Source organism: Mizuhopecten yessoensis, unplaced genomic scaffold, assembly GCF_002113885.1.
Source record: "Mizuhopecten yessoensis strain PY_sf001 unplaced genomic scaffold, ASM211388v2 scaffold1961, whole genome shotgun sequence".
Taxonomy (NCBI): Eukaryota; Metazoa; Mollusca; class Bivalvia; order Pectinida; family Pectinidae; genus Mizuhopecten; species Mizuhopecten yessoensis.
Genome location: NW_018404308.1, coordinates 235,111 through 247,255, shown reverse-complemented (window position 1 = coordinate 247,255; position 12,145 = coordinate 235,111). Strand labels below are relative to the sequence as shown.

At 35.5% G+C, this 12,145-nt stretch overlaps 2 protein-coding genes across 2 annotated transcripts; both read left to right on the top strand.

Moving 5' to 3' along the window:
• The first annotated feature begins 1,556 nt into the window (after positions 1-1,556).
• LOC110443405 (toll-like receptor 2) lies at positions 1,557-3,700 on the top strand. The gene has a single exon (XM_021487612.1). It carries the CDS (start codon positions 1,629-1,631, stop codon positions 3,693-3,695), a length of 2,067 nt encoding a protein of 688 aa, XP_021343287.1. The 5' UTR covers positions 1,557-1,628; the 3' UTR covers positions 3,696-3,700.
• Positions 3,701-9,073: 5,373 nt separating this feature from the next.
• Positions 9,074-12,121, top strand: LOC110443941 (toll-like receptor 3). The gene is made up of 2 exons (XM_021488394.1): positions 9,074-9,117; positions 9,568-12,121. The coding sequence occupies exon 2, from the start codon at positions 9,573-9,575 to the stop codon at positions 11,646-11,648; it is 2,076 nt and encodes a 691-aa protein (XP_021344069.1). The 5' UTR covers positions 9,074-9,117; positions 9,568-9,572; the 3' UTR covers positions 11,649-12,121.
• Positions 12,122-12,145: the final 24 nt, after the last annotated feature.

The following is a 12,145-nucleotide window of genomic DNA, read 5'->3' as shown; positions in this document are numbered from 1 at the left end:
TGCTAATTTGAAGAAAATAAAATTGCTTCTCAATATGAAAATGATTTTTAACTGTGTGCTATATTTTATTTATTTAAGTCATCTATGGTGCTCTTTATCGCTCTATGACCTAATGTTCAAGCTTCCACTTTTGAAAATTCTGTTTTAAAAGAAAAGAAAACACGTGTTGATTAACCTTTGGTAATCCTTATTTAACTATCAAAATGTGGGCGTTAGCAAGTCGTTGATTTCATGGATTCAATGTAACTGTTTTTAAAAGCATCGTGTCAATATTTTCTTTACTTCAGTTGTCACGTCGTATTACTCTCTGCCAATTGCATCACTTTTATCTAACTGATTTTCTAAAATGTCTAACTTCAATATTTAGGAGTTATATTTCTGGTTATATGGTCGTGAAAAGTCAGTTATATCTTTGTCATGTACATTTACAACCACATATGCACTCCTAAAATGTTAATTATTGATAACAACAGTGATCAGAAGGACAAAACATACTGCAGTGTCAACACACAAAGACAACACATACACAATCGTGAATATTGAGGATAGATATAGAGCCCGGCGTTGTTACACAGGGACAATAATATATGACAGCGTCTAGGGTAGATTCGTATGTTGAAGAGTATAACGAACACACTGACGCATTACTGCCTGATATATAACATGAGGTAGAACCTCGCCTTACGACTCTGTCAGTAACAAAACATGTAATCAGTTCCTTTATCAAACAGGTATCTATTTCAATGTACGTATGATGGTGCATCACGTATATTTATTCTGATGGCTAAATCAAGCTGTGAATGCACTTTAATAAGACTATTTAGATAGATAGGGAGTGGGGCCCTTAGAAGGGAACGGTGTGACGGGAATGACTTCGTGATACAACTAGTTTACGACCACATTTCGTTAATTTCACATCATTAAAGGTATCATATATGGTGCAAAAAAATCTTACTTGAGGATATAGCTTGGTCTATTCCGGTTGTTTATTCTCGGGTATATATTAACTATGTAGATTGAATCACGAGGCTGTAGTATAATTTTTGAAATATTTTGCTGCTGTATAATCACAATCGATAACCGATATTATATATTTTATCTGTCTAATGTCTAATGTAAAATGTTAGATGAAGCATTATTTCATCTCTTCAACGGACCCTAACTATAGCTACCAGCCTTTAGTCACATGTGTCACCCGTTTAATGTCTGTAGATTTTATGGTTTATTCGGCGTGCAATGTCTTCTCTATTGTCACAAAAGTCACTGCATGTATTCCTTCTCCCATTTCTGTTAAGTTGTTAAAATATATTAAGTGCATCCGTTCTACATTAAACATCGAAAAAGTTTGTTCAACTATACACTACTGATAACACTACTTCCTTGTTTGGACGTTCTCCTGAAATACCTATACAAGTCAGAAACTAAAAACAAACACACTTGCACTTCCTTCTTTTGATAGAGACCTTGACAACGTAGATTTGCGTTTTTTTATATTGTTACTGGTCGTCGAGTCGGGTATAACTTCCTCTTTACAAATACTTTTATCTACTGTTTGCATGAATATAAAGCTCCACACATGTGAATGTCATCATAGACAAATACAGACATAGGCGCGGTACTGAGTTAGAATGGGAATATATTTGTTAACAACGCTATGGACTACCAGCATTCTATGTTCATCTGTTTATGTATTAGCCAGGCCTTTCGCGGACCACGACGAAATATTACTGTGTGCTAATGGCTGTTCCTGCACCGGTCACATCGCCAACTGTTCCGGGATAGGTGACCAAATAATACCGCCTCTACCTTCGGGAATAACCACGATCCTGTTTCCACATAATCCACTCCACTACGTCTCAAACGACACATTCAAAAACGTGAAACATCTAAAAATCAACAGTCTTGATATAAGCTACTGTGATATATATTACCTTAGTGAAGAGGCTTTTACCAGTTTGCCATACCTAGTCACGTTAGATACCAGTGGTTATAAAGTCCCACGGGCGGTATTACAGGCGGTACACAACACTGCAATACATACACTCATATTGAAGTTCTCAGGTTTATCCCAGCTTCCTATGAATGATCCATTAACCAACTTGACAACTCTGGACATATCTGGAAACAACTTTAACGAAATGAGTACTTCAATATTTGCGAGTATGTTTCCTAATTTGAATACTCTTATCGCTGATGACAACCAGATCAGAACAATTTCGTTTCAAAAAATGTCTGGAACTATCTCCGCCTTATCTGTTAGAGGAAACGAGGTAACTGATCTGGATTTATCGTGCAGGTTTGATGGTAACAACTCATTAGAAAAGTTGGATATATCAGGGAACTTCATTACAAACTTAACACAATTACAGGAATATGGTTCATGTTTTCCGAATTTAAAGACATTGTTCTTGGATTACCTGCCACTTCGAGATATACCAGATTACACTTTTTCAAATCTTACATCGCTGAAAAACCTCTCGATGGATTTTATTGGTCGCCTTCAGAATATAGCGCCAAAGGCATTTTATTCTCAGTCACTGGAAGTTATTCTTGTTGGGAGTGCGAAAAGTTTCAGACTTAGTAATGATTCGGTGAATTTGTTTCAGTATACTACATGTCTTACAAACCTCACAACTATCCAACTCAAAATTCCTGAACGTGACCCCGAATTTCTTGGAAACTTTATTGCACCGCTGAAAAATCTGCGGAACCTGACCTTGAAGTTTGCAGACATAAGCAGTTTGCCTGAACGATTTCTGGATCACACCTCCAATCTTATATCGCTTACACTGGTTGGAAACTATTTCAGTAAATGGGAACACAGTGTATTCCCAACATCCAACACGTTGCGTTATATAGATTTTGGCTTAAATCATATAACGGATATTGATAAAAACTCCTTCCCCGCCCATGTGTGGGATAATTTGTTAATGCTGGACCTCTCCAACAATCCGTTTGTCTGCTCGTGTCCTTTGTACTGGTTCAGACGGGAATGGATCCCTAACAACATAATGAAGCTTAGAAAATACCCGAGCTTGTACTACTGTGAATCCCCACAGGAAATGAAAAATCGACTGGTCAATGATTACTATCCAAATGCTACTGACTGCTTGGACCCCTTAGTGGTGATGGTCATTGTTTTGTCCGTGTGTCTCTTTGTGATAATCATGTTAGGTGCAATGATTTACAAATTCAGATGGCATATCAAATATTACGTGTACCTCTGTTGTGCAAAGAGGGGATATAAGAGGATAGCAGAGGAAGATTGCTTCCACTTCGACGCGTTCGTAGCCTACAATAGTGATGATCGACTATGGGTACTGACAAAATTGATGCCGTTCTTAGAAAAGCAGCAAAAGTTCAGACTATGTTTGCATGACAGAGACTTTGATCCTGGGAAATTGATTGCGGATAACATTGTCGACAATATGAGAAAAAGCCGGAAGTTGATTTTGGTTCTATCGAATTCGTTTACATCAAATGAATGGTGTAAGTTTGAGCTGTTGATGGCCCAGAGTAGATTCCTGGAGGAGGGGTCTTCCACTGTTATTCTAGTGATGTTAGAGAAGGTAGAGTTACTTCAGATGTCTGGACCGCTCGGAATCCTACTTCAGAACAACACTGCTATTGAGTGGACGAATGATCAAACAGGACGAAACTTATTTTGGAATGAATTGCTTAACTCTGTCAACTAAGGAAAATCATGTTAATTCATCTTATATGATTATCGAATCGGACAGTGATAGCCAGTCTAAGTGAAGCTGTTGACACCTCAAATTTCCGCGTGGTGTGACGCTTTGAAATGTTGCGCTCTGTGACGTAGCGTGAACCGTGTGAACTTGTTGATCTGTTTTGTCTCCAAATTTCAGCTAAAGCTCTATATTTGTACAAAGCATTTAAAAAATGGATTAAACATTAATATTTATCCATGTTGTTTGTGTGTTTTTTAAACATTATTTGTGTCTTTCTGTTACAGTGCAGATAGATCTGACCTACATTTTGATGGTAGTGGTTCGGTCATGACAACAAAAATACAGCTGGTGAAATGACGGACGATACAATGTTATCGAATGAAAGGACAGTATTTCAATGATAAAAAGGATTGTACACTCGTTTTCGTGTCCTAAAAAAGCACTCGTTTCCATGTGCTATGATATTTATGAAACTCGTTACGAATGTTTTGACTTGTTTCATAAATCTCATTTGACATGGAATCTCATGTAAGATCCTATATATCTGAAATCATGTTATTATAATGTACTGCAATGATTTTTCCCAAAGTCTCTTTGACGTATTTTTTCTCTATGTGCTACATGTACAGTCTGTAACTATAACAATTTACGAGTCTTGATAGCAAACGAACTATAAAGAATCAGCCAAATAGCTTTCTCGCTATTTTGTATTACATGTAATGCTAAACAGATTGAGAGGATGTAGACAATAGTTGATGGATGATATTCTTATATTAAACATAATCTTTTCTGTGAACATTCTCTTTGCATTGCAGTAGGGATACATTATTAAATGTCTCATCATTTTGAATGCAATGCTTCATATTTTGTATCTATTTCTTGCTATGTCATAATTTATAACTCACATACCTACAATGCACATGTATGTTTATTTGTACACTATCGATCTGCTGTCTAAAGATAAAGGGTAACGTTTTACATAGTGATATACTGTGATATATAAAACCTTGATAAACACACCAGGCCTTTAGCCTTCCACCCCTGTGTAACTTCATTAGACTCTACCATGCATTGACATGGATGTGTCCAATATGGTCTACAGTGGCGAAACGGTTAATCAAAATGCAAATCTGATGTGGAAATTCCAAGCAAACAGGTACGAAACTCTGCGGTCATATGGAGTGTATACAAAAGGCTGTAGCTCTTTGTATTCAAAGAACAAATGATAAGTGTCGTGAAATAAGATACATATCCATATACATTATGCTCCTCCTCATACAATCTGAAATTGAAGAGGATATAATTACGCCATTTTCGTATGGTTTCCATCTACAAGACGCAGGAAGTTAACAGCAGCGTTATAAACCCGATGACGACGTAACTAAATGTAAAAGGTCCTGCTTTGTACCTGATAAGAGTTATATAAATATTAACGTTGTGTGTACCAGCGCTGTGCAGCAGTGGTAACAGTCTTACAATAAAGTACACAGTTACAGGAGTCATCGCGCTTGACGATGCATGGACTAACTAACCACAAATAAGTTTAAAAAACTATTATACATAATACATATAATATCATCACTAAGTTTCTTTGTTCCAGCTCTGATGTGAAGGGTTTCATTTGATATGGTGTTGGGCCATCTTATTTTCAAAATATGTCTCAGACATCTAGTTTGGAAGGTGTTCAATTTCCTTTTGTCTTCTTCTGTTGTTTTCCAGGTTTCACATCCATACAGTAGAACTGATATAACCAGGCTGTTAAATAGCCTGACCTTTGTTTTGAATGACAGTACTGATGATCTCCAATTTTTTCTTAATCTGCTGAATTGGCCTTTCGCTTCTTGTCTATATCATTGTTACAGCCACCTTTTGTTGTTACTATTCCTCCTAGGTAAGTAAAGGTATCAATAATCTTTTAGGTCTTTTTCATTCAACTTCACTGGGTTGTTATTAGTGGTGTTCATCCGGATTACTTTAATCTTGGAAGTATTTACCTTCAATCCAATCTTGCTGGCATTTTCTTGAAGTTTGTTTGTTTTCAGCTGTATATGCTAGAATTTGGAAGATAGTAGTGCAAGATCATCTGCAAAATCAGGTCTTTTAATTTGGTGTTAAATTTCCATCGTATGACTGTTTCATGTTCTTTTGTTGTTTGCTTCATGAAATAGTCAATGGCTAACAGAAATAAGAAACCAGACATCGCGCAGCCTTACTTTACTCCTGTTTAAACTTTGAACCAATCAGATTGTATCCCTTCGTCTATGACTGAACATAACAGAGTTTTATTACTGTGATGAGTTTGTCTGGGATGTGATATGCTTTTATGATGGACCATAAGGTTTCCCTGTGGATGGAATCAAACGCCTTCTCGAAGTCTACAAAATTTATGTATAAAGGGGCATTCCATTCAGAACATTGTTCAATGATGTTTCGTAAAGTGAAGAGTTGCTCAGTAGTGTTTTTTTCCCTTTCTGAAGCCAGCTTGTTCTTTTCTTAGCTCTTCATTAATTCCTTCCTGGATCCTTTGTATTATGATTTTGGTGAATACCTTACTCGGCACAGATAGTAGTGTTATGCCTCTGTAGTTATCACATACTGTTCTATCTCCTTTCTTTAACAATACGACCTTTACTCCACTCTTTTGGTATTTACTCTCCTATCCATATCATGTTGAAAAACTTAAGCAAATATTTGGTTGCTGTAATTGTGTCTGCTTTTAGGATCTCAGCTGTTATACCATCTTCACCTCCTAATTTTCCATTTTTTAATCTTTTCAATGTTTTGTAACTTCCTCTTTCCTGATAGGACCAGTATCTATCTCTCTTTCTTCAATTTCATAGTTAAGATTGATGTCAAGTGGAATTTCTGGTTCAGGTCTGTTTAAAACTTCTTCAAAGTGTTCCTCATTACCTTTTCAGTTTCTCATCATTGCTGGATAATGGATTTCCAGTCTTGTCTTTGATGACTTGAGGTGGTTTTCGTTTTTCATTGCAAATTGTTCTTGGTACTTCATATACTGTTTTTAATCATACCATTGCTTGCTGCTTATTCTGCTTCTTCAGTTAGGTTGTCTGTCCATTGCCTTTACTAATGGGTCAATAATATCAACACATTTAAGACATAAAGACATACTTGGTCAGTCATGCACACTTGCTCACCTGAAATTAACTGAAGATGTTTTTTCAAGAGTTATTGGTCACACAGGTATCATACCAACACTGGCTAAGTATGTGTAACAACTTGTTTAGAATACATCACAATGGTTTACTAGATTTTGGAGATAAAATGTTGGATGCCTCACATTAGCATAAAAACGGTAAAAATTGGTACTTAAAACATACAATTAGCATACTATCCAAAAGGCTAATTAAATCACAGAAAATATATTTTTACAAGAAATCCCATTCAATATGAAATAGTAATGGAAACCTTTGTTAACCTAGCACTCCGGTCACTCTTATACATGACTAAAGGGTAACAGAGCACATCATTCATAAAGTATATTAAGATAATTTAGACAAATAAACCATTGATTGTAATATGTTTCTCTGCACCGTGTAGACGGAATTCACAATAATTTTCAAATCGAAAAAATGTCTAAAAAACAAAGTAAAATTACACAATACTTTCTTGTACCCTGCCCATACTATAAAGAATTCTAAACGTTTTAGAGGTCTGTAGTGTTTATACTATAAATAATTCTAAACGTTTTAGAGGTTTGTAGTGTTTATACAATAAAGGATTCTAAACGTTTTAGAGGTTTGAAGTGTTTATACCATAAAGAATTCTAAACGTTTTAGAGGTTTGTATAAACACTACAAACCTCTAAAACGTTTAGTATTATTTATAGTATAAACACTACAGACCTCTAAAACGTTTAGAATTCTTTATAATATAAACACTACAAACCTCTAAAACGTTTAGTATTCTTTATACTATAAAGAATACTAAACGTTTTAGAGGTTTGTAGTGTTTATACAATAAAGAATTCTAAACGTTTTAGAGGTTTGTAGTGTTAATACAATAAAGAATTTCTAAACATTTTAGAGGTTGGTAGTGTTTATACTATAAAGAATACTAAACGTTTTAGAGGTTTGTAGTGTTTATACTATAAAGAATACTAAACGTTTTAGAGGTTTGTAGTGGTTATACTGTAAAGAATTCTAAACTTTTTAGAGGTTTGTAGTTTTTATACTATAAAGAATTCTAAACGTTTTAGAGGTTTGTAGTGTTTATTCGCGAATGTGGCGTGATCATAAACACTTAGTTCTAAGATTTGTGTAACATTACTTTATTTTATTCGTGTGTATTTGATAACATTGAAACTTTTCAGACGATGCCGAATGCAGGCACGTTAAGAACGTCCACAACAGTCTTCTAAAGGCCTTACTTATCGAGTTCCTGCTATGAAAAGGAAGCACTGTTACAGGTATGTAATCTGAAGTATTGTTGCTTTACCATTCTAGCAGTGAACGCTGTTTAAAGGATAGCATTTCGTAAAATCAGAAGTCATAATACATTAAATACCGGACAGATCGGAATCAAATATCATTGTCACTAGTTAATATTTTTAACAAATATTTACGTAAATGAAAAAATAGTTTCTTTTGAAAAGGTAATACTTGTAGTAAGCATGGCAATCTGAAATAAGGTATAGACGAGGTACATCATATTCAGCTACTGTTGGCACTGTATAGAAACTTAAGTTTTTCTATGATTTTTATTTCAGAATTATTTAGATTTTTTTTTTTTGAAAATTGAATTGATCAGGAAGCATAGAAAGGCAACAAAAACGTGGAAATACTAAATTAAAATAATATAAAAAATATAAAACACCCTCATCAAACCAGGATAGAATATATTACAGGAAATAACAGAACAAACAGGAAGATTTAAGATTTATTTGTTCCTTATCCGGTTTACGATGTGTAACTCTAAACCTTTTAGCACAGATGTTATATATTTATAAAAAAAAATAACGTTACTTCTTTTTTATTAGCATACATACATACATACATACATACATACATACATACATACATACATACATACATACATACATCACGATTGATCGCAATACAGAATGAATATATTGCGATACGTATCCCGATACATAGGAAAGATGTGCTCGATTTTATGATAAGGTTATCAAACTTAACATATATAATATGGATCACATGAATTCAAGATTTTATAGATGTTACAGATGTAATATGATAACGATGGCCAACAACACGCAGGCTATTTCTCACATCTATTTACACCTGTCAGCGTTGGTCTCGCAACAGTGAGGTCCAATCTGCTAACAGCATAGTGATATCACAGAAAATCCATGATACTTCCTCCTTCGTAATTTAAAAGAGAAAGTCAGGGCCTGAATACTCACACAGTGGGACTAATTTGGCGACTCCTGTTTATCAACGAAGTAAGTTACATACAGTTTTAGATGTCAACATCGTCTATTTCTAGTGGAATGTACGCTTCTCATTTCTTAAATTAACTTCTGGTTCCAACGATATCTTCATTATGAAATGGGTCTTGTATGCCAAGAAATATTTTTGCGCATTTAACAATTTCTTTCACTTAAACTGTATCAGAATACCAATCAACTCTGAATGTATTCGGCAACTATCACGCAACGTATTTTTTCTCGACCTTGTTATGGAAGGTTTATCTCTGTCCTGTCAATATACATGTACCTTTAAATTCAATTCAATTAAGCTGGCTTTGTGAATTATACATGTTGTGGCTTACGCTATAAATAGAAATGATATGCATTTGTTGTTGAGCTTTCCTTCCTTGCTTTGATGACTAATGTTTTTTTTTTTTTTTTTTTAATTAAAAATATTCTATTCCAAACCAAATCAAATTTCAGACAAGATGTCGTTTCTGCTTGGCATGATGTTTTTCCTGATGTACGCAGCAGGTGAGGAGCTGTGCCCTAGCAAGTGTGAGTGCAACGGAACAACAGGCTTTGTCATGTGTTACAGTGCAGGCTACAAGAGAGTCCCGCAGCTTCCTCGGTATACTAAACAACTTATTTTCACGGGGAACAACTTGGGAAATGTCTCCTCTCAAACATTCAAGAACGTAGACACATTGAAGATTACCTATTTGAAACTGGATACGTGTAATATCACTGGTGTGTCTTCCGATGCATTTTTATTTCTTCATTCTCTGGAAACTTTGGATCTCAGCAGAAACAATTTACGAAAACTTGTAAAGCAAGTGTTAAAGGCCGTACATGTAACAAACATTACACACTTAAGTCTCGCCAATGCCATGATAACGTCAATACCAAATGCATCTGAAATGTGTCCAAAGACTTTGAAGAATTTAAACCTTGGTAACAATAGAATATGGTATCTTAACACGACGAGTCTTAAACATGGATGCCCAAGTGTAGAAAATCTAACTTTGAGTGGCAATTATTTGAGAAAATTGAATTTCACAAGCATTCCTGAAAACGTCAAGAGCTTACAACTGCACTCTACAAAACTATGTCAAGAACTCCCTGTATTATGTAGAAACAAACAACCTATCCTACGGTTTTTATCTCATCTCGATCTCTCGCACAATGCATTTACATCCATCGATATCCTCAGACAAGAAGGAGACTGTTTACCCTCGCTCCAGACGTTAATTCTCGACAGTAATGCTTATTTGATACGTATAGATACACAAGTATTTTCAAATCTTGTTCTGTTAAGGAATCTTTCATTAAGACAAATGAATCCTCTGACTAAAATTGACGGCAATGCGTTCGTTTCAAAAACGCTCGAATCGCTGCAGCTCGAAATCACCGAAAGTAAAGTCATTAAGAACCATCCAGGATCGTATCACTTCTTTCAGAACTGCAGTGGCCTTACTAGACTATCTGTAAAGAACCTGAACTTAAAAGCCTTCAATGAAAATGAATTAAACTTGTTATTTTTACCATTAGTCAACTTAGAGGAGTTAGAATTAATAGATTGTGGACTCACACAAATTGGATTTGTTGGAAAGTTTCCTGAACTCAGACGCCTCAATTTACACAAGAATTATATATCTTACTGGGATGCAAACATATTCATTCATAAACGAAATTTTGAGCATATTGATTTCAGCAGAAATCATATTGCAATGCTTAAAAAAAGTGATTTTCCAGATAAAATCTGGAGAAAGACGCCAAGCATTGATCTCCATGGTAACCCGTTTGATTGCACATATGGCCTGTGTGGATTTAGACACTGGGTGTCAGATAATTATAACAAATTAAAAGGTTATCCAGAACAATATTTTTGTGAATCTCCTGACAATTTGAAGGGAATTCAGCTGTACAGCTGGTCACCAACTGACGAAGAATGCAGAAAACCGGAGAAACAAAACAATGGCAGTGTGTTGATGGAGGCGGGTATTATAGTAGGGAGTGTGGTAGTAGTGGCGTGTATCATAGGTGTTGTCATTTACAGGAAAAGGTGGAATATCAAACATTATATTTATCTAATGAGATCTCGGAAGGGCTACGAGAGTTTGCCTGATGGAGAGGCCTATATTTACGACGCCTTCGTAGCATACCATTACACGGATCGGCCATGGATTGTTTCCCATCTTCTCCCGTATTTAGAATCTCAGAAGAAGCTCAGACTTTGTCTACACGAACGGGATTTTATACCGGGAAACTTTATAGCAGATAACATCCTCAACAACATAGAATCCAGTCGAAAGGTTATTGTCGTTCTCTCCAACAACTTTGCCCGGAGCGAGTGGTGCCAGTTCGAGGCCACCACAGCTTACAGAAGAGTAGTGAGCGACGGTGTATCCTCTGTAGTCCTAATTCTCCTGGAGGAGATCAGTGCACGCAATGTCAACAGCGTACTTGGCAATTTGTTACAGACAATGACATACATAGACTGGACAAACAAGGACGCGGGACGAGCGTTGTTTTGGTCACGATTGGACGATTCTCTTAAATAAATGTTAGCGTTGTTTATTGATAGCCTAGGCCGGTATCAACAATTCATGCTTCCTTCTTTCCGCATGATCTGCTGTTTTGCAGGTTTACTTTAGATATGAACTTTGCTATTTTCACCATGAATATATGATTTTATGATCAATATATATCAATCTTGTTCAACACATAGTGTGGCTGAGTGAAATATAAAATGTTTGACATTTACAATGCTAAACGTCTATTGCAAAGGTAGAACATGAAATTAACTATATAAACATTATCGTATATCGTTAACAGTGTATCAGTAGTCAACAACATGTATATTGCCATACTGTTTACTTATCGTTAACAGTGTATCAGTAGTCAACAACATGTATATTGTCATACTGTTTACATATCGTTAACAGTGTATCAGTAGTCAACAACATGTATATTGCCATACTGTTTACTTATCGTTAACATTGTTTCAGTAGTCAACAACATGTATATTGTCATACTGTTTACTTATCGTTAACAGTGT